The 23,373-nt window shown below is 42.6% G+C and overlaps 1 protein-coding gene across 4 annotated transcripts in view; it reads right to left on the bottom strand.

Annotated features, from left to right (window-relative positions):
• The window catches only part of NEDD4L (NEDD4 like E3 ubiquitin protein ligase), a 192,877-nt gene that overhangs the window by 149,463 nt on the left and 20,041 nt on the right, over positions 1–23,373 (bottom strand). For 3 of the 4 annotated variants that reach the window (XM_049794601.1, XM_049794602.1, XM_049794605.1), the window contains exon 2: positions 1,436–1,509. In XM_049794601.1, coding sequence (XP_049650558.1) covers positions 1,436–1,509 — 74 coding nt within the window. Of the gene's footprint in view, positions 1–1,435; positions 1,510–8,902; positions 8,987–23,373 lie in introns of those variants that run through there. The other variant, XM_049794604.1, reaches the window with a different exon arrangement.

Genomic DNA, 23,373 nt, shown 5'->3' with positions numbered 1-23,373 from the left:
AAATTTGGGGAAAGAAAATAAAAAAGCTTTGTCTTACCATATTCTGCACACAGCTACCAAAGGAACGTTTGTTGCAAATTTCACAAAAAAAATTAAAGTTTATTAAACTTTTAATTGCTGCTTTCATGTAGTTTCAAGCTAGATATACAAGCTAATGAACACTTTGTAAGCATCATTAAAGAAATATAGGAAAATCCACAAGGGAGGCTCATTTATACATTAAAACCCAGTAATTTCAATAAAAGCTAAACTGGATACCCCTCATTTCAAACCGATAAAAAACTTTTAAGTAGATTGGAACATTTGCAGTAAAGAATCTCCTCACACTTAGGCTTGAGATCATGAAACCTGAATTAACCTTGCGGGGGGGAGGCGCGGGGAATCAATGCTTTCCAGTTCATTTTGGCTTCAGAATCAGCTTCTCACCCAATTGCTACCTGATTTGATTCTTTAAGTCATTGCACAGCAATCCTAGGCTTGGAAAAAAGCTATTCCTACACCTGTGACTAATTTTTTCAAAACAGAAGACTTAAGAACATACAAAGTGACTTTATCTGTTTCTTTCCATTAAACCATTTAAAACCAGTTTTCTTCTTTGACAATTATTATTTTTGGCCAAAGACTAGTGCAAACTATGGTCTATTTGCCTCATCTTTTGACACACAGATGAACAGGGAAGCAATCATATGAAGCCTGCCTTACGCACTACAGAAACCTCTCTTTTTCCTCTCAGGTCCCCAGTTTAAAACTCAAGGCGGTTCAAGGCTCAGCTGGAATAAAAACCTGGACCTGCCATAGCCTAACAGAAAACCACTAGGCCAGCACAGTTCACTCTGAATTCTTTTCAACATTAGTACTTACTGCTAGCCTCCTCGTGGCATTGGCTGAACAGGAGAAAATCCTTTTATTGCCTCTCTCTCTAAAAGGCACCATCCTTAGGAACTGCAACAGTGGCACCTGGATACGTCCAAGACCAAGACAATTCACAGTCTGGCTACCAAGTCAGACTTCAATGCCTGACACCTGAGAGACTGGTACTGAAAGCCAGCAGGGAAAGTAGAGCTTCCTCAAAATAAGACAGAGGGTACTGCTGGCTTTTGGTCTTTCTTGCATTATGTGGGGCATGTGGGGAGATAGCTGGGAGTCATTTTAAGTATTGCCAAATACTGCCAAAGTCTGAGCTGCTGCTCACAAGCTCCCAGAGCTAAGGCAGACGGTGAACTCGGGAATGGCTTCCTGCAGCAGGAGAGGGCACGAACAGCCACTACTGTGATTAATGGCTTTCTTGCCAACACACGGTCCATAATTTGCATCGGTTGTCATCAAGTAATAGGATCTCTCTCATCACGTTTATGAACAAACAACTATAAAGCATCCTTGCTCTGCTAAGTTTATTCTGTTTAAACGCATAAAACAGTCAACGCAGAACACCTACCTGGCTCCAAAGATGTCTTTTTTTGCCAGATCAATGCCAGAAACCACCTTTACCCTGAGGATACGAGACTCCTCCTGTTAATAAAAAAGAAAACAGGTTTAATGTTTCTTCTGTAATTCATTTTGAAGATCAACAGTCTGCAAGAGGTTAAGCTGTGAATGAACTCTCAGCCTTTAGATAGCAGGAGTCTTTCCTGCTAGGTAGGATTTTGAGAAGAAAAACCCCTGGGAAGGAGATACACACTTTATCTGCTAAAGAACAGCCCGAATCCAAATATGAAGAGCATCCAATGCCAGTCAGAGCTGTAATAAAAGCAGAGTAAGAGTAGATAACACTAATAATATCATAGTAATAATAATATAACAATAATAGTAATAAAAGTAGAAGACAATTTGCTGAACAGGGCCATTTCAAATCCTAAATGATCCATACTCCACAGAAATTCATTCTGCTTTGAGTCTAAAGCTGTCTCTTCAAACAGAAGGGAAAATATTTGTAACTTTTTTGTCCAATAATGCTAATACCTCTTGGTCAGAGATGTCTACGGTTTAAAAAAAAAAGTGAAGATTAAAAATAAATCCTTAAAATTACATTTTTTTTAACCTGTCTCACCACCTTGGTATATATAGAGCTCAAAAACAACTTTCAGTGACACATGGCAATTCCTGAAGATACACATTACTAGGAGGACATCAACCTGATGCTCATTTTTACATTAAGCTACTGAGGAACGTCAGCATAAATGGTATTTTTTTACTGGGGTTTTTTTTTCACCCTGTTTGACCAGCTTATTTTTGCTACACAAAGAGGCCACTGAAATTAAATCTGGAAGGGATCCTACAGAAACAGGTTCTGCAGTCACCCCTATCAGTTATACCTTTTTCTCCTCTGATAAGCCTTTCAGAACTGCAAGATACAAGATTCAATTACAGTAATTTGAGACTCCATTCCTTGAAGCTTGTTCAGCAAACAGTAACATTTTCCTACAGGTTTATCCTGGCACGACCATACTACACCTAGTCTATTTGTTTTAGATAGCTAAAAGCAAGACGCAGATTTGTTAGCTGTCTGAGATTTTTGAGATTACCAGGAAGGTTAGAAACACCCCAGAAGCAAAGCCGTACCTGTCCAGTCTAATACCATTCCTCTGGAAGGAGTCAGAAACAGATTACTGCAGAGAAAGAAAAACAAAAGTCTCATTGAACCTGTCTGCAGGGTGAGTTCCATCCTCACACATGTCCTGCTGTAGTAACTGTGCTGCATTAAAACAAAAGCTCAAGGATTTAAATCCTCTCTGAAAATTTGTTTGTTGGTATTCTTTCCAGCAGCACTTAACACTGTCCAAAGTAGTTTCTAATTAAGAAAACAGGATTCCTTCCCAAAAGAGCCTAAAGCTTACCAGAGAGGTAAACAAAATAGTATGTGAAAAAGAACAATTCAATGGACTTATGTTAGTGGACACTGAACTTTTTTTTTCATATGTTAACATTTTTCAATCTGTTCATGTCAATACAACATGCCTGCTCTTCTAGAGCACTTTTAATAGACAAAAGGCAATGAACTTGCAAATTGTGATCCAAGAAAATTCCTTCATTAAGAGAAGATGGCATAGAAAAAAAGTAGTCAGAAATGCGGACTATTCTGACTTTACTGAAGGATAAGAAGTTGTAATACTAAGTAGAGGGGGATGGAAAGATGTATTTCTGACACTATATTATCAATGCTACTCAGATTTCTTCCCAGAAAGTCCAACATCAACTTTGCTAGAGTGGCATCTTATTTCTGCACTAAAATCACCTCTGCTTATTAACTGAATTAAAACAACATACTTAAAAAAAAAAATTCACAGAGAAGGAGGAAGTCCAACTACTGGAGGATCCCTAGTTCAGGTTCTGCAAGACACAGAAGATGATGCTCCCAACTATCTAAATAGATACTCAAAACCATGAAGTATGACCAGTTCAAGTAGACCAGAAGATATGACCCTGTTCCCTCCCTGCATGCAGGCCCTCAGCCTCTGCTAAATATTCCATTTTACCAACCAGAAACAGTGCTTTTTCAAATGTTTGTTCAAATTTTCGTATGATAAGATATATGTATTATTTGAAAAAATAATTTTAAACCACCTCAATTAGGAACAACCTCAACTTTTTTCCTTCAGTCAGTAAGATACTTTGATAGCATCTATTGTATACAAGGAGCAAGGTGAATTTTGGATGATGGAAAATCCTTCTGCAGAACATGACACTTTATATATAGTACTCTGAACCATAGGAGTAGCTGTTCAGACAGCTTGTCTTTAAAATAATTCCCTTGTAATGCACCAAACTTTTGTTATCTGTATCATTTTGTCTGAACGCATTCACAAAAGCAGCATAACAACACAGGTGCATTCATGTACACACATATGCATAAAAAGCATAATTAAAAAAAAAAATATTCCAGCTCATGTGACTATACAAAACCTCAAATGATATAGATGCAGGGTTCCCAAATTAAGCTTGCTCAAGCATCACCATGGGCAGTAGTGGGAACCAGCAGCAGCTCCCAGCTTCCCAGGCTGTGCACTGGCTGACACCTCAGATTTGATCTCCCCTTCCTTAGCTGGGAATGCTGCCAGGGGGAAACAGCAAGACTGAAGGGCAGAAAAAAAAATTAAAAAAATAAGCATTTCATATTCTTATGCTTGCTCCTTGTGTCCCAATTTCTTCAGTTATCTCCAAGTATGCTGTGTCTAGGTAAAGAAAAGAGTTAAATTTTCACAGCAATAGAGAGATAATCTCACCTCATTGTCCACAAAAAAACCCAAAAAACAAACAGATAAAGGATTGCTTGGCTAGGCACAGGAGAGACTTGAAACAGAGCATCAATTACCTGACACAGGTTTCCACCCACCCTTCTCTGAAAAGACTGCACAAGTAAAGAAAATTAGGATTTCGGTTGTTTTTTCTTGTAAACCCAGGGCACAACGACAGAGAGTAGCCGGGACAAGATCACTAAACATGGAAAAATTCTGAATGAGAAGATCCAAACCCCAAATAAAGTGATCCCTTCACAGCTTTGAGCCTGAGCTAATCTTTAGTAAGCAGCACTTGCCCTTGTTGAGATTAAGGACGTGTTTACACATACGTTTCTTTCAGTGGAAAGTGCCAACTTAAACAGCTCTCCCCTCCATTTTATTCCATTCCCACCAAGGTTTTTCTGAACCTAGGTCAACACCTTAAGCCAGCGGAGCCCACAAACGACACACCAACAAAACTGAAGGGGAGGAAGAAACAGCCAGCCAGATATGAAGGGTAGATGGAGGCATCTGCTTAAAAGCCAGCACTGCTATACAAAGATATATGTGGCACCAAAACGAGAAATTTGAGGCTTCAGTCTACAACACTCATTAATATTCAGCTGAGCTTAGAAAACGCTGACTTGCTTTTTATTTTTACTCCAAATACCTACATTTCCAGGATGGGGAAATCCTTATGTACAAGCATGGAGAACATCTTCACTGAGTTTTTGTGTCACCTGGACACACCCTCCAGATTAAATAATATTAAAAAAAAAGCCAAAGACTTAACTATCACTCCAGAATTAGCTAACTATAAACCAAGGCTACTTGCCAGTAAAGCTAACACCTCTTGTAAGCCTTGGGCTCATTGCTCACGCTCTGGACTGAGTGACTGATGCCTCTGGAAAGTGTAAAACCCAAGTCAGTCATCCAGCACAGCCAAGTCCAGTGCTACCCATAAGTAGCTACGTGTACGCTCACCAGCACCCAATCTGATATATCCTGCAAAGACTGAGCTGACTGTATTTAGTAGGCAGGAAAATCCCAGACACAAGTAGAAAGTGGGATAAGGAAACAAATTTGGAGGATTAAGGAGAAGTGATATGTTGCAGAGCTATGGTTCTTGTTGGGATCCCATGCATGGGAGACAGGGTCTGCAGCGAGGCTCAAGGATACATGGAGGGACATACAGTTGGAGGCCTGATCTGTAAAATGAGTAAACGAACAAGACCACGTAGAGCAGGTTAATAAGGCTGATCAGAGAAGAGTCATTGAGAAGCACAGCTCTGTGGGGACTTGGATCAGGGAACCAGACATAAAAACCACAGGAGCAAAGCTCCCTAGGGCGGGATACACACACACACACTTTTACACTCGCTCAAGTGTGCTGACCAGAGCCTGACCAAACCGGCCACCAGAAGCGGGAAAGGAGGGCCTCCTTCAACACCACCACAGCTGAACCACCGTACATACTCTTCCTCAAGCATCAGATACAAAGTGGAAAGGGATGCTGGATAGGTCCCTGACCGGAGCAAGATGATTTTTTTGTTGGACTTAAAGGCACTCGCTTAATTAGCCTGTGCATGTCTTAAAAATGAAACAGATGCCACAAGACAACTGTAATGATGAGTTCTTTACAGATAAATAGCTTTAGGTACCACACGAACTGACATGCTGCTGAGCAGAAAGACAACCTTAAACTGTCTAGACAATAACCTGATACACACAAATCCAGTAGAGCTCAATTTATTGGCAGTTAAATATCTTGACTGAAAGACTTTCATGAGTAATGAAACATCTAACTGATTCTCACAGAGCAGTTTTCCCAACGCAAATAAACGTGAATTTTCTGGCAACTGTATCTAACATCCCTTTAAGTCAGTAAAAAGAGGCAATTGCTTACCACCCACCAAGGTGGTCAGGCTCAGGGACACAATCTTGGGATACTCCCTCCCTGCCTGTGCACCCAAGAAGCTGGCACCTACCCTCACTTGCTCAACACCCCACCCCATCTTTCCACTAGCAGCCAAATTTTCCTTCTTGCAACATCACAGGGATCAAGAGGCAGGAACACGCAAGTAGGATACGATAAAGGGAAGATGAGGTTAGGAAAGCTGACACCATCTGACAGAAACACTGTTCTTACCAGAGGACTTCAGCTATTTAGGAGCCAGCTGCTGCTTGAGTTGCCATTCCCAGCACACTCTAAGGAAACGGCAGCAGTCCACAAGAGAGCTCTAGAAACAGTTCATGGTCTGCAGTCCCCACTGGCCCACCCTAACCTACCCAAAATGAGTTAATACTTGGAACACCAAGGTCACTACTCAACGCTGCATGTTTTCACAGCTTCGCTTCATGTCAACAGGAAGCAACCACTACACTGGTTGCATGGTCATAGCATTTCCAACAGCATCTGCACTAAAATGCAAAAGGGAATACTTGAAATCAACAAGATCTGTTTTCCTCTCCCCACTTCCCCTGTACCATGGATGGGAGCTTTTGACCTGGATTCCTTCCTCTTCATTTTATATTTAGTAATCACAGAGAACTGGTGCTTAGATGATTTAAACGCTATGACACTGACGGCGGTTAATAGCAGCAACTTATCTGCTGCATCCATCTTTAAATCACTTTCCGTAATGTTGTCAAGTGGATATATAAAAGGCACTCTTCTGGTTCTACTCAGAGCTGAAAATATCTATCAAAGAGAAATACTCCTCTGGTGGTAAGATTAAACTGTATCCACCTTCTCTGCAATCCCTGCATGTCTGAAACAACTAGTATTAGCCACTGACAAATGGCAAACTAGACGAGATGGACATCTACCTCCGCAATTTCTGTATTCCACTGAAGGCCATTCATTTTGAAAAGCATATATTCTAAGCTTCTTTTTGAAATGCACTGTTTGAAAAAGAAGTTAAGCTCACCCCACAGAGGAATTTCTCTAACATTTTAAAACCTTGCCTGTAGCACAGTAAGCCTGGAAGGGTCTCCTTAAAATGCCAGGTGCTGCCACTCCCTAGTCCTTTCGAGACCTGCAGTTGAGCAACATAGCGGCTCCTGCTTCCAGAGGACAGGGCGTGCTCCTCTGCAGCACTGACACCAGCTCCAGTACAGCCTGAGATCGGACGCCGGAAACACATTCCTTCCTCGATGGGTTTTTTCAACTACAATGCAGAACACGTCTCTGAATTTAAAACTGTGTTGTTCAGAGTACTTTGCATTAAAAACTTTTGCAATGCTGCTGCTAGAAATCCAAAGCTGTACGTGCACATCGGGATGGCCATTGTTGGCTGGCTGTTAGCAGTTAAGTAGTAAAACGCTTACATTTATGAAGCCTCACTTGTCAAAGTTATTTATATCTATATTCTTTCTGATCTCACCCCTCTAACCTTAGCCTACCTCACCCACTGCAGCAGGGGTGCCATAAAGCACTTGGTTAGGCATTAATGTCGAGTTCCACTGCTAATCACATTCATACTTACTTCTGCTTTGTCCAATGATTAACATGAAGTTTATGTATTCTTGCCTCCCTGAAAAATGTCAGAGGTTACATAGTTTTCTTCTTTGCTGAAGGATAACCTTTATACAGATTCTGTTTTCTCATCTGTAATTCACATTGCCATTTTAGAAGACTTAGCTGATTTAGGTGGAACCAAGCTACGAAACCGAAAGCAAATCATGCAGCAAAAACCAGATTTCACCGACAATGAACAAAGCCTGTTTCACCTCAGAAAACAGATAAGGGAATACAGATGCATTTACAGATTTAGGAGACTTCTGTACATATATTTACGTGTACGATTCACACTTTTTAGTTCATTTTTAAATGAACAACACATTCACTTTCTCCAGGTGCTCTGAAAAGCAAAGTCATTTCTAACACCTATTAAACCATTCACATAAAGAAAACTTATTAAAAAGTCCTCCTGCCCTTGGATTAATAAAATACCCCAGAGCTGGGAAGTTTAGGGAAGAGTTATGGCAACAACAGGGAAAGAACGTGGGCAAAGCACCCCGAGCGGTGTGCTTCTTCCCCACTGGTGAGGATGTAACACCACCCCTCAGCTTTGCCTCTCCAAAGAATAATCCAGGAGAGGTAGCTTAGCCCACACCAGCTAAACCAAAACAGATGTGCTGTAAAAACCAACCTGAACACGTTTTGGAATACGCGTCTGTATGTTCTAAATACACGTAAAAACAAAGCCACAGCAATCCACAGTCCAGTGGAAGAAGGAAAGATGTAGACGTCAACTTCCTATAGGACAGAAAATCCCATGATACATTTAGAGTACGCATTAAGAGAACAGCACTGAAATAACAATCAATACGGGTATAAAATTAGAAGCTTGGCTTTTTTAAATGAACTGACAAGTGCGAAAGGCACGACATTTGGATCAATGCAAACCAATATTTGGACAGATGCCACGCAGACCAGAGAAGATTAAACATTTAACAAGTTCTTCCACAACTACCTCATAAAAGGTATATAAGCCCACCTCTAAGTCAAATCCCTCAAAGATGGACAAATTTCCTTTCGCACTTCCCAAGTCGCACAAAACCCCAGCCAGCCTTCATCGCACCTGCGTCGGGGACACCACAACCAGGCTGTCGCCCGAGCGGCTGGAGCGCACGCCCAGACGTCACGCCACGGTCTTCACACCAGCACCAAAAGCCAAACTTACCAAGCAGTGCCCGGCCGCTTCGGCACGAGACCCCCACGTCCACAGCGGGCCGCGTCTCCGGGAGCGTGCCGCGAGGCACCGCCGCCGCTCAGAGGGGCCCGGGCAGCCTCAGCCGGCCAACGCGGAAGTTTTGCTGACGGAGGCAATAAATGACCATCACCAAGGCGACAAGGTGAAAGGACAGCAATCTAGGATTTCACCTGAAGAAAGCTGAACCGCAGTGGGGGAGTGTTGGTTGGGTTTTGTTTTGGGGTTTTTTTTCTTCTCTCTGTGTAGAGACATTTTTGATTTCAAACCAAGATAGGCATCAGTGAGGTAAATTTCCACTGACTGGAAGGAGAGAAACCAGATCACACTGGAAAGTTACCTGCACGCAGAGACTGATCCGATTGTATCCACTGAGCACCTCATCTCTACTTCTATTATGCCTGAAAGTTTGCAAAATGTAACAAAATAGAAAAGTCAACAAATCTTTAACTCAATGTTTTGGTTGCAAAACACATCAGAACGGAAAAGACAACAAATCTTTAACCCAATGTTTTCACTGCTGGCACTTTTGTTTCTCTGAATGAAAAGACACAGACGGAGCCCCTGCTGTGCTGGACGTAATAAAAACATACAGTCACCCAAACAAACTGCTCTTTAATTCTCCCCATTATTGTGAGCAATCAGCTAGGATTTCCAGTTCCAAAACAGAACAGAATATTTGTCATCTACTTAAAAAAAGGGCAAAAGTGTTTTCTATAGCAAGCCTAACAACGTTCAGCTATTCCTACATCTTTTAGCAACTGAAAACATGGAAACAAGTTAGGCTGCGGAAGAGTCATGCTGATTCTTCCTTTGATTTGTTGGTGGATTAAACCAACCCACACTACGGATGAGTAAAAAAACCTGTACCCTGGGAAGCTATTCCACATCAACATCTTACGCAGAATATTACCAAGTCAGATTATCCTCTGTTCTGACATACAGCCACCTACCTAGCATCAAACAACGCGAGGGCAACCCAAGAGGGAGAACCGGAGCAGGATGCCCTACCCGGCGGCCTGCCACCATCACCCCTGGGGCAAAGCCAGCTGCCCGCGCGCCGAGCAAGCCGAGGAAAACTCACGCTCCTGCACTGCCAAGGCTCGGGATGCAAGAGAGGCCGCCTGGCCCGAGCCATTCCTGCCTCGGCAGCGCTCGGGTGAGGCGAGACCAAGCGCTCGCCCCTCTCCTGCCACTGCCCAACCCCTCCGACCTCCGCTCAAGAACGCCCCTGGCCCTGCCAGCCGGCAGCCGCAGGCTCCTGCCCGGCAAACCCCAGCCACCGAACACCACGGCCCGGAAACGCTCTGCTTTCAAATCAAAACCTCTGCAGACATTTAAAGGACAAACAACAAAACAACACAAAAGCAACCACGGTTTGGAAGAAAGGCCACGAGCCAAGCAAGGCAGTCAGTCAACGTATGTAATACCGCTACCCTCATCTCCCAACAGCACTGGCAGTTGGAGCAGGCAGAAGCTGGTCTTCTTTCTGGAGACACGGGGAGAGGCATCCGAAGCGAACAGCTCAACCTCTGGGGACATCATAGTGATTTTCTGAAGGCATAGCAACAGTATGGGATAAGTCTCAGCATAATTCTTGCAATATCTTAATAATCTTGAAATTTGTCAGCGGCAATTTTGTAAACAGTCTTTGATAAAAATCTCAGTTCTGCAATGAAAACAAGAACATGTGCTAAGGGTATGAACCACATCTCCATTCTCTGCGAAGGTCAGCACAGGAAAAGAAACTTAGAATAAAGGTCACTAGGTTACAACCACCTACTGATCTGGCTCAAGCAAGGAAATTAAAACTTCGTTTCAGATAGCTTCACCACAAACAACCTTGTAACCCAGCTCAGATCTTCCTCCCTTCAAGTGTGGATCACATTCCGCCTCATGAAGTCCAAGACTAAAACCAATTGTGCCTTTTATTCCCTACAGAATTCTCAACCCTCACTGCATGATGCAACTTATTTAAAAAAAAAAACAACAAACCCAAACATTATTTTGTCTAAAGCAGATCTCAAAATCAGAGCAACTAAACCTAGGAGCTTTTGGAGGAAAGCAAGCCATGAAATTTGGATCACAAAGACCCTCCTGGCTACCCAAAGTCAGCCGGCTCACAGAGCAGGAGCACTCCCGGTCCTCCGGAGCACATCTCCAGGCTGAGGTGAGGACTTCCCACACAGCACGGCAGCAAAACCTCAGAGAAACCCAAGTTCTGAGGAAACCAGAACTCTGCTGCTGAGCAAAACCTGACTTCTCATCTTCACACGACAATGCCCCAAGTTGAGGGGTACCAGCTCTTTTTAACACTAGAACAAGCGCGTACTCATCAGCTCCCTGTGCTGGAGCTGGAGAAGGTGGCAGCAGCTTTGGGAGCACGCTCCTTCTGCGGGTGAGTCTGAAGGGCTGGCAGAAAAGATGAGAGTTTTAAGTTCACAGGATGGTCATGTGAAGCCACGTTTCTCAAGTGTAGCCACAGGCCATGTCAGGCTACGTTTAAAAGGCTCTGATTATCCCACAATGCTAGAAAATTTACTGAATTATGTTTTGCTGAATATTTTACCAATGCACACCAGAACCATCACATCAACAGATTAAGCAAACACCAGTAAGCATTAAAAGAACTGCAGAGTTTGGAGAACTGTGGGAAACTTAATCTCATACAACAGAAAAATATTAAATGTTTCAGAATAATGATTCAAGTCCTACTTCCAGGATTTCAGACCTCTAGGAAGAGGCACCATATTCATGTTTCCCTTGGCTTGACTGACACAGCTGGGGAGAAAAACCACCAGGCAAAATTTCAGGAAGGCACAAGTTTGTCTTAGAGGGACAGTACCACAATGCTGCTCTTGCACATGGACAAAACAGCACATAAAACTGCAGTGAGCAAGTTAAAAAACACACACATCAGGAGTAGCATATGGAGATCAGAGGTACGCACATATGAGTGGCAGGGTTAGGAACCAGGACTCAAAACTCCCAGTCCAACGTTGAAAGCACACTTAAGAAACAGGCTCATGACCTGATGAAAATCTTCTTACAAGATTTTTTTACTGCACGTTTAAAAAATAAAAAAGTGTTCCAGGTGAATCACAATCTACTTTTATAAAAATCAGTTGAACTCCATGCAGCTAGATATACCTGAGCAATTTTAGCAAGCGTGTTGAACCAGGTCACCTGTGGTCTTTAGAAATACCTAATAGTATGCAAGAGAACTTTAAATTAATGGACTTGCTGTACTGCACAAGACTTCATTCTCCTTATTTAACATTTAGACCTATTATATATCACTCACTAAAGGAATTCATGTAACCAACACGTTGCTTTCTGCACAACTTAATTCATTAAACTCTCCAGCAGTGTGCACAGATGTCTTCTAGATCCAGCTGTGCCAGTAAAGAAAAAAAAATTCTTATCCAACAGCTTTCTTCCTGGTTATTAACACTGCCAGAGGTAACCATCTCCCCCCTCCAGCTGACAGCAGAGACCACGACAACCAAAATAAACTCAGGTTAGTTTCATTAAACTCACTCCCTTAGACAGCTTCAAGCTCATGAGCACTCAGAGCAGTGGCTGGGGAGAAGACACGACCTCTACTAAACAGGCTGCGATGACTCAGTTTCCCTTCGCTGGCTCCTGTTCTGGGCTCAGACTTGGTGGCTACTTGGATTTCCATCTTCTTGGCTCTTCCATCCAGATAGGCAGACACTAGTCTAAATACCTACTCTTGTCATTCATGCTACATGAAGGACTGCCCTGGAAAAGCTTGCAATAGCAACAAGTTTGCCACAAAAAGCACAACAATTGATCACTTGTATCTGCTTAATTTAGCACCATTTTGTGGCAAGTATCTCAAAGGAAAGAAAAAACAGCATAGCAGGAGAAAGGAGGGTATGTTTCCTGAATCATCTGCATACATCGTACATTTATGGTACAGTAAATTCTCTTTCTGAAGGAAACCTCAATCTACAAAGAAACAGAAAAAGCATTTGTTACGTGTTGCTATTAAAAATATGAACAAAGCTTTGACTAGGAATTAATTACTGGTGCATTTGCAGAAGTCTGTGACCTGAAAGTGACTCTTCTATATGGACTTCAGTTTTAAAAGGAAAAAAAAAAAAAAAACCCAAACCAAAACATCCAACCCTAATCTTGCACCAAATATCAACACCAAGATCATCTGCATCCAAACTGAAAATTACTGCAAGTTTAAACAGAAAATTCATACAGGAAACTCTGACAGTAACTTCTTTTCCTTCCCTTAGAGGATACAGAAACTCAGCTGATTCATTAAAACCTCAAGCTTTTATTTTATAAAAAAAAAAAAAAAAAAAAAGTAAAAATCTAACTTTCTGGCATGCAAAAATAGCCCTTCAAGTATGAACTACCATAAAATAAAGGAATGATGTTTTTACATGTAGGATGATTACATTATACTGGCCCTGACACTTGTAAAAGCTTTGCCAACCAGAGACTGAAACAAGGCCAGCTGGTTTAATTTCAGATATTCATTATCCTCGGGTCAACGTCCGGACAGATCTATTACTTTCCAGTACACAGAAGGGAGTAGTAATTCAAAACTTATTAGTCAAAAGAGAAACACAAAAATCCAATTCCCCAGTGAATGTCTAACAATTTTGCCCAATACTAAAGAATGGTCTAAATTCCCTGTTAAGAGTCTGCAGTAAGACGACACAGAAGGACACAATGGACTTGTTTTCAAAGCATCTTTTCCAGCATGACAATTATGTTTTTACCTTGCACTAAGTCAACCTAATTTTTATTTTTTTTTTTAAAACACTTAACATCTTGACATGCTGTTTTTTCATATGATGAAATCCACCAGGCCCTTGAAATTCAAACCTTTTTAAAGTGAAAAATTATGAATTACACTTAATACAATCTTAACTTTTCCTATGCAAAATGCCACACAAATCCAGGTGTAACTCTGTATTTTAGACTACCAGTTTTTGTAGAAATCCACCGATTTAACAGAAAGCCACCATGAGTAAGCAGTACATACAACCTCAAAGAGAATCACAGAAGAGATGAGGTTGGATCGCCCTCTGGAGATGATCTCATCCAACCCGACTGGTCAAAGCCAGGACAGCTAGAGCAGGTTGTCCAGGACCATGCCCAGTCAGTTCTGCACATCTCCAAGGATGGAGACTCCACCATCTCCGCTGGCAACGCTCTGCCTCACCCAGCCCAGGAGGCCATCGGCTGCCTTTGCTGCAAGGGCACATTGCTGGCTTGTACTCAATGTGTTGTCCACCAGGACCCAAAGGACCTTCTCCACAGAGCTGCCTTCCAGCTGGTCAGGCCCCATCTTCTCCTGGAGCACGGGGTTATTCCTGGCCAGGTGCAAGACATGCATTTCAATTTGCTGAACTTCATGAGATTCCTGCTAGCTCGTTTCTCCAGCTTGTCCAGGTCTCTCTGAATAGCAGCACAACCCTCCGGCATATCAACCTCTCCCCCCAGTTTGTATCACCTCCATCTCAAAGTTTGCTGACAAACAGCAAATTAGACTGGGGCACAAAGGGGAAGGCAGTGTTTTCACATTTAAATAATAATACTACTACAAATGACAAGTTAGAGATTACTTGGAAACAGATAAAAACAGAACTCCCAGAAAACCAGTTTCAAAACAGTTGTGGTTAGGAATCAAGACAGGTAGGAGAACAGGTTTAAAACAACTGTGGTTAAGAATCAGGCAGGTAGGAAAACATTAAGCTTGGGTTTTATTTGTAGGCAATGACACGTGCAAGGCTCCAAGGAGATATATGTTGGCTTGCTGGACAAAGGGCAACTTATATTTGCATGCGGTCAAAAGCTGTTCTGAAAAAGGACAGCTCTTGCTACTGCTAGGAATGCTTACCCAGTTCGCTGTAGTTGTGCTTTGTTATGCCTCGTGGTTTGCAAAAGCTTTCAGCATCACCCAGAATGGCACCAGGTCCAAAGTACTTCCTAGTAACTCTGTTGTTAATTGTTCAACCTGAATTTGAATATTCACAATACCATTACATCACTACTACTGCTACTGTTCAGAGAATCAAAACCACACCGAAGTTCACCAGATTGGTGAACACGGCAAGATTTATTTATTGCAAACCACTGACAGAAAACCACGCAGTAAGAGTAAAGCCTGTTAAAGCCTTCACAAGTATCACTACATTTATGTGCAAGGAAAAAAAAAAAGAAAAAAACAACAACAACAAAACAAACCTCTTAGCATGATTCTCTTGTAATTAGCTACTATACATTGGAATGACTGTCTTGGGATGTACCACAACAATAGAAACTCCTGCTGCATCTCAGGACTATTTAAAATAAGGACAGCTAGAGAGAGGGTTCGTAACACTCGGCTCGCAGAGCCGGGGGATGCCCTGAGTAGCACTGCATGATAATAATCCTAAGATTAACCAGAACAAGCGTGATTTCAATACTGTTGTTTCAATTCCTATTTCCAGGTTAGGGCAGGCACACGTTCACCCGCTAACCGTCCAACGGCAGGCGATAGGTCTTTAAGTTACAACGCCTGTGTCTGCCCCTGCAGACTGAGCAGCACCCGAAAACGTTTCCAGGCAGCGGGGCATCGCCATCCGTCCCGTTACCCTGCGGGAGCAGTCCCTGCCGCAGCCTTGGCTCCGGCAACAACCACACTCCCAAACAACGTCTGAGCACGGTTCAGGAGGCAGCACGGGACAAGGACCGTGCCCAAGACGGTCTGCGTGCGGCCAGGTCCTCGGACGGCAGGGACTTGAACGGCACGCATACCGCTCTTCTATGCCAATAGGCCCCAGTAACGGCACGGTCTTGAATCCACTAGCATACACACGGACAACGACTGCTACTTGCAATCATGTACGTACGCAACAACAATCAGTTGTAAGAGGTGGGAGTTTCCTATGCATGTAGGAATAAATCGTTATGTATACAAAAATCCAAGGAATTACACACACTTCTATGTTTACACATGGGTATCTTGTTTTCCACAACCAAAATTTTAATTATTTTTGGCATTTGACCAGACTTTAAGACTTGTGTAATTTGTTTGCAAGATAAACGTGACAACAACAAAATAACAGTTCAGAAATTGGAATGTTATTTTACCAGTCAAAAGAAGATCATTGATGTGCTTATGAAATGTGTTACAATTTTGTTAGACACTTCAGGTGGGTTCTGGCTTGGTTTGTATCATTTGTGGGTTTGGGTTTTTTTTTAAAATCACTGGGTCTAAAGATCATGATCCTGTATTTCAACAGCTCATAAGAAAAGGCTTATATATAGTTTTTCACAGTGGAATGGGAGGATGAGAAGAGTATCTCTAGAGGATGTTCTTCCCTCACAGAGGAAATAAATCCACTTTCTGATGATCACTTGCTCCTTTTCTGGAAAAGAAGGAAGATGTTCAGTAGAATAAAACTTGCACCCGCCTACATTTCTGTAAAGGCAATATAACCCTGATGCAACCAATGCGCGCACACTCCACCTGCCAAATTCAGTGGCAATATTAAGTTCGACTGGTGATATTCTGAAATACTTGCAGGAGAGCTTTGACACAGAACATAAGCTCTACCTATACAGCTCGAGACCCAGCCCATGCCTGCTGAAGTGGACCAAAACATTACTGGAAGGACACCGAGCAGCGCTGCTGTACTTCTGCGGCGCTCAGTGAAGAGGGACCTCGTTGGGACAAGGTGCTCGCTTTCCCCTCAGCACTGCCAAAGGGAGCAGCCTGTGAGTTCACCAGCGGTGACTACGCACACACGAGTGAGGCGAGGAACGCAGAAGAGGGGAGCAGGTACCGCCATCCGCTTGGTGCTGAGCAGAACGGCACCAGCTTCCTCAGTTCAGCTGCTCATCCTGACCAGCGATTAACACCACTAAGCTAATGGAGAAGCCCTGTCCTCACCTGCACGTGTGACATCACGCAGGCTCGGGCGCTTGCATCACACACGGGCTCATGCCAAGCAACCTTTGGACACAGCAGAACTAAAAAAAGGCAGGCAGATGTGTTGTGGCGTATCAGCTGGTGAGAAGTGTGCGTTTCCTGACAGAAAGAGATTAAATGCCTCCCTTTAGACCACGGTATGACAGCATTTCCTCAAACTCATTTGTGAGTAATAACCAGTGCTGGAGATCCAGACGTTTCATGAAAAGTGGGTCTGAAGCTCAGATTAATGTATTTCAGATATCTTCCTTAAGGGCCTCTGCAATCATCAACAGTTAATTTTAAAAGGTCTTAAGAACGGACTATTTAACAGCCAAGCAGAAAAAGCCATCAAACATCATAAGAAACAACGCCCTTTAAACTCGCATTACACTCATTATCAACCTGTATTTTATAACTGCCATTTCACACGTTTTGAAATGCAACTTTAAAGCTTCTATCGTTTCATATGATAGCTTGAAAGTAAGACTTAGACAACAACTTTCCCAACATTACATGAGTGACAGGCTGTTTACCCCACACTGTGAGTGAGGAGCCAGCTGGTTTGCTGCAAACTAGTCAAAAGGTAAATCATCAAGATTCCCTCCCCGCCTACCAGTCTCCAAGGAGGAGATACTTCCATTCCACAAAAGATGCTATTTTCATACACCTGTTCTGATAGCCCAAACGCTAAGATATTTAAGTTTCAGAGAAGCAACTGCTTCCTGTGCACATAGGGTACTCTAGACATCATTTGTTTAAAGCAAGTTTTATGAAAATTCTGTTATCTTCTTTCTTTAAACTCTGAGGACATTGACAGCTCTGATTTAAAAAGTCAGTGTTGAGTATTATGCCACAGATTAATGCTCACACTTCCTCAATGAAAAGCCTAGGAAGTGGCTGTAGATACCTAAAAAAACCTGGTATCTTACAGCTTTATGCATAGAAAATGCACATTCACAAGTATGTTGCTGGTCATCAGCTTGGAGTTTATGTATTTTTTTAAGACATGTAAATCACAAACACCTACTAAACTTTTCACCATTTTTGAAAGGCTGATTATGCACACAAAACATACAAAAGAAGATCCCATATCAAATGGGCGAGGTTTAGTTGTATTCATTCCAGTAGCCCAATTAGTTGCCAACTGATCACACAAGCATGTTTACGTAACCACAATCTATATTCTTGTTAGATATTTAATGACTTTAGACCATAAACAGTCAGCTTTATTGCGGCTGCACTGTTTAATGACAGAAGACACATTCAATAAAAACATAATCCAACAATAAACTGTGATTGGAGGCTTATTCTAACCCAGATAACTTCAATGATCTATTCCACAGCACACACCCACAGACCAAAGTTGCACCGCTGGCTGTTTCACCTGGAGAATGACCTGGCGGGCAGGTGAGGAACAGGACAAGGAATTTCTTAAATAGGCTTTGCTGGAAAAACCTTGATAGCAGGAAAACTACACTAACTGAAAGAAAATGCCAGTGAGACTTTTAAAAACTTTAAATACTTCTAAAAGGAAAGCTTCTTACTGCAGCACTTCAATCTCAGAAAATACTGTTATCAGGCATATTTTCAGAATGTGAATAGATATTAGTCAGTTTTAGGACCTGTTGCTCCGAAGATCTAACACTGCCTTAGCAGAGGGCAAGAGACACTTTATCTTGGTTCACTGGAATGCATAAATTAAAACTCTTGTTTTGAAAAGATTTTGTAGAGATACACAAGCAAAATACCACAGACATAACGCATGAGCTTGACTGATTCCACACGCACTGCATCAAGAGGCAAAAAGCTCTTGAAAACTGAACAAAATTTGGGAAAGAGCAAAACATAACGAAATTTCCATTTTTTTTGTTTTTTAAATAGTTCGATTTTTCTCTTCTGTTCAAAGCAGACATCAAGTATGATTGTAATGTCAATAATCATGCCTTCCAATCATGAAGTATTAATGCTGGGTTATTACATTTACTGTAATTCATCCCAATGCATTCAACAGTGGTAACTTTAAGCATACTAAGAGAACAGTACCACAGAGGATGACTGCTTAACTAACAATATTGTAAATTGTTAGGTATAACATGATGTATGCCTATTCATCCTGCTTCGAGCAGTGGGGGAAAAATAAGCAAAGACGTTAAAAAGCAATATGCAGTGCTAACAAATCCAAAATATGTATCGGAAAGCAATTTTAGAAAGATTAGTGAACATTGCTGCCACTAAACCTTATTCTACAATTTCAGTGCCCAGTGTATTAATTTACTACAAAAAGACCTTGTTTGAAACTTGGTTCATAGCAAGCCTGATAAACTGTAAAAGTAAAAAGGATGAAATATAGGCTGTAATCCCAGAATTCGATCAGGAGCTGGATTCATGCATTTTGGAGACCTTCACCAATTTCTTTGGTGTTCTATGACTGTAGCATACCAGATGTTCTCCAGATTTACCTGGCTAAATGAAAACATTATACTAAATCAGGTGAATGCAAAACATCTGTATTTTCATATGTATATACACACACATATGAGTGTGTGTTGCCTGAAAGAAAATTATTTTAATTACTATATATTTTACCAAAATATGAAAGTAATTAGTTTTCTAGGGTGGAGACAAAGTCTGCAGGAGCCCCAGGATTAACATAATCAAACAAAACATTCATAAAATAAAATGCTACAGGAACTATAACAAGAATAAGAAATTTGGAAAAAAAAAAAAGGAAAAAAAAAAAAGAGAGGTCGGTTTTGCAATACAGGAGATTAGGAAGGCACCCAGTGATCATGCACCATCTACACCACAAACAGGAATTGCACACACTGCGTGTAATCCAGAACATCAGCTGTGGCAGAAGTCAGAGCAACCAGAACATCTGTCTAGAAAATATTCTAGAAATGTCTTGCGTGGGCGACGCCGAACAGTCCAGACTGGTATTGAAAACGCTCAATGTCTGCATAACACATGGCATACCTGGGTCTGGGGTACCCTACTTTGGTGAAGGACGCAGCCCTCCTCCAGCACAGCCCTTCTCCACGCTCAGCCAGCGACCGCCGGTCCCAGTCCTTCAAACACAGGTCTGTGACACGCTGCACAGCCTGATGACACACAGCAGAGACAAGCGCTTGCCAGAGGGAAGAGCTGGTTACACTACAATTACTTTGGGATATCAGAAGCCACATCGCCCACTGAATGTTTGAGCCAGTGCTTTCCTTACTGTTTTTGAAAGACGGGGGGGAAAAAAAACCAAACATATACACTCCTGTCGGAGGCTGCCCTGATGGGCAAAGGGTGCTGGAGGTAAAAGCAGCAGGAGAGGCTGAAGGAGACGGGTTTGCTCAGCCTGGAGAAGACAAGGCAAAGGGGCCGTGGCTGCTGCCCACCGGACAGCCCTCCACAGGGACAACCCAGCACCCCTCCGCAGGTCCGTGGAAAAAGACCAAGAAGTAACCGTCACAAGTGGAAACAAGGGAAATCCCAGCTAAATAAAAGGACATGTTTTGCACATCACCGGGTGGTTAAGGACTGGGACAGGGCCCGGAGACTGCCGGGCCCTCACCAGCGGAGGCTGGCGACGGCCCCGTGCCACCTGCTCTGATGCTGCCCGTCTTTGAGCCAGGGCTGGACCACGGCGTCTCCAGGCATCCCCCTCCAGCACTGGGGTAGGGCTCAGTCCCCTCCACGGACCGAACGCGGCAGCAGCTCCTGCAGAGGGTCCGTGGCACTGCCTGCGGCATCTGAGACCAGGAGGTACTATAACAGATTGCTTCAAGGTTGTATGCAGCAGCATTAACTCCTAACTCCTACTAAATACATGGACGCAGAGCAGAAGGTGGACCAGGGCAGATGTTTCCACTCTCTGCAAGGCCTCTTGGAGAGCCAGGAGCTGCTGCACAGCAAGCTGCAGATCAGCTTGATCACTGATCAGCATCTATCTGTCCCCCCCCCCCCCGAGAGAAAAGTGCCCGACGGATTCCGGACAGCAGCGTTACAATCCCAGCTCTGTCCCCTGCACAGCCAGGTGATGCTGGCAGGTTACTTTCCCACTTCGCACCTCGGTGTCCCTGGTGATGCCGCGAGATGCAGGGGAGGAGCGCAGCTCATCGGTCTGCCGGGGCTGGGGGGAAAGCCAGCAGACAGTGTGAGACACGGAGATACAGAGCCAGAGGCCAAAGACAGACCCCAGACCTTCAGAGACACTGAAAGCCTGATGTTTGGAAGGAATTCGGCCGGTACTTTTCACCTGTTCATTAGTTGTTACTTTTTTAACTATTGTAATAGCTCAACTGCAGTAGACTTCAGCTCAGAGCAGGTCACGAATGTCAGTTTTCACAGAAAGACTCCATTTTCTGACACAAATTGTTTTGTTGTATGAATCATCTTATTATCCAACCAGAAATTAAATTAGATCTTCCAGCTCTCAACTGCAGTTATTCAATGTTATTGTAGGAGCTTCCAGTCTTCCCTCGTGAAGAAACTCTTTCAAACACATTAACATTTCAATGAGTGCTGCTGTCAGTCAATCTAGCAGTTTGCTCCTTTGGCCTCTCTTCTCCATCTTGATCAAGTTTCTTTTTTTAAGAAAATATCAAGTCATACCCTCCAGCAGTACCTCTTTTCCCTTAAGGCAAACCCAACCATAAGCTCTGCTCCCCAAGGATTTCTAGTTTGGGGGATGAATTACTCCCATTAAGGTCTCTGCCGAGATTAGGGGAGGAAAAACCAGCCACTCAAACCAGTGCCTGAGCCAAGCTGATGGGGAAGGGATCCACTCTCACCATAAACGGCTCACACTCAGGCTTTTGTATCCTGGTTGTATTCTTGCCGTTCCCAACATCCTTGCACTGTGTTCCACCTCTTTCTCGCCCCTTTCTTTCCTACTCGCTTTAAAAACACAGCAGCCTTTTGACAAAGATTTGACTTTTTTTTGTTTGTGAAGAGTATTTGTCATTTAAATGTATACTCTAGGGCTATCACACTCTTACAGTTGGAAAACTATGGCGTCTCATAAAAGAATGAGAAAACTGTTCAGGTTCTAACTCAGGTTTAGACTGATTGTCCATATAATCCTTAGTCTGGGTTAGCAGCATTTAGATCCATGTCTTATTTTCAGTGTGCAGACCAGTGAGCCATGCACTCAGTTCAGAGGCAGCCAGAACACACTGGTAGCTGTATTTGTACCATGGAAATGCTGTTAATACCCAAGGCTTTCTTTTTTTTTTTTCTTTGCTTTAATGAAACACGCTCATCTTTTTCATATTGTAAAAGAAACTCATATAAAGAAAAAGGGGGGAGGGAAGAGCGATACCGAGAACTTTTTTGTTTTATATAAATAATTTCTGCACAAATATTGAGGGTGGAAGGCTTGGGTATTTGTTGGGGTTTGTTTTGGGGGGTCTGGTGTGTTGTTTGGTGTTGGGGGCTTTGTGGTGTTTTGAGGTTTTTTATTTGTATTAATTGCTTATAGGGAACTCCTTAAGAATTTGTGAAATCCTATAAATAAATGGGATTGTTGCTGGACAAAGCTCAGAGGTTAGCTCAGTCACTTGTTCCCAGAATGGTACTTGACACTGACTAGACTAAGAAACACTCATTAAAATATTCAACACTCATTATCCAAAACAAAGGATGGACTTTGTGTTCTGCCAGGCATTCTAGATGCAAAATGCGGCTCAAGGCACCGAACAAAAGCCACATTCAGAATCAATGTATTGCAGAAGATCTGCAATAAGGTCAGTCATTCATCATCTCAGAGCAGGACCTCATCCCAGAGAAGCACAGATGTGCGTTCTTGGAAGAAGCAGAAAAAGAAGGGAGCAGAGGGCACAGCAATGCAAAATTCCTTAGCCAAGTTACACAGCAATTTAACAGCTTCTACCTCATCTTCTGTGGTGTTCACAGTGCGATACAGGGTCAGTAACAAACAGGTAGGAGCAGTAATTTCTTCACCACAACTGGCTGCAGTCCCAAAATTACACAACCAGTATAAAGTTTTCAAGATTCAGAGTTTCATGTTAGTTTCCTTAGCCATATTTAACTCAGTAGCCTGTGATTACAAATATAAGCCATTTTCATAACTATTAACATCTTAGCTCATCATTTTAGACATAAGAGTGTTAGATCAATTTTGAGCTTAGTCCTGAAGCGTGAGACAACATCTCTCTCTAGAACAGCAGAAGCCCATAGTGAAGCAGCACAGGGATCTAACACACAGAGTTGTTTGCAGAGGATGTGCTCCTAACACCATAAAGTTTTTTACTTTTAGAGAGCTCAGTCAAGAACATCAAGAACCAAGGATGGGATTCCCCGCCCACCCCCCCGACAACAAATGAATATTACAGTGAATGAAGTACAGCGGTGAAAAGCTCTCGGGATAATACGAATTAACAAAAGAAGTCTGAAGAACAAACTCAGTCTCCTCCAGGCTGGTTTAAATGAAGTTATGTACCCTTTCAGAAATAACAAGGCAATCTACAGAAAGTCCAATTTTGCT

The sequence above is a fragment of the Accipiter gentilis genome, chromosome Z, assembly GCF_929443795.1.
Source record: "Accipiter gentilis chromosome Z, bAccGen1.1, whole genome shotgun sequence".
Lineage (NCBI taxonomy): Eukaryota > Metazoa > Chordata > Aves > Accipitriformes > Accipitridae > Astur > Astur gentilis.
This window is presented reverse-complemented; position numbering and strand designations above follow the sequence as displayed.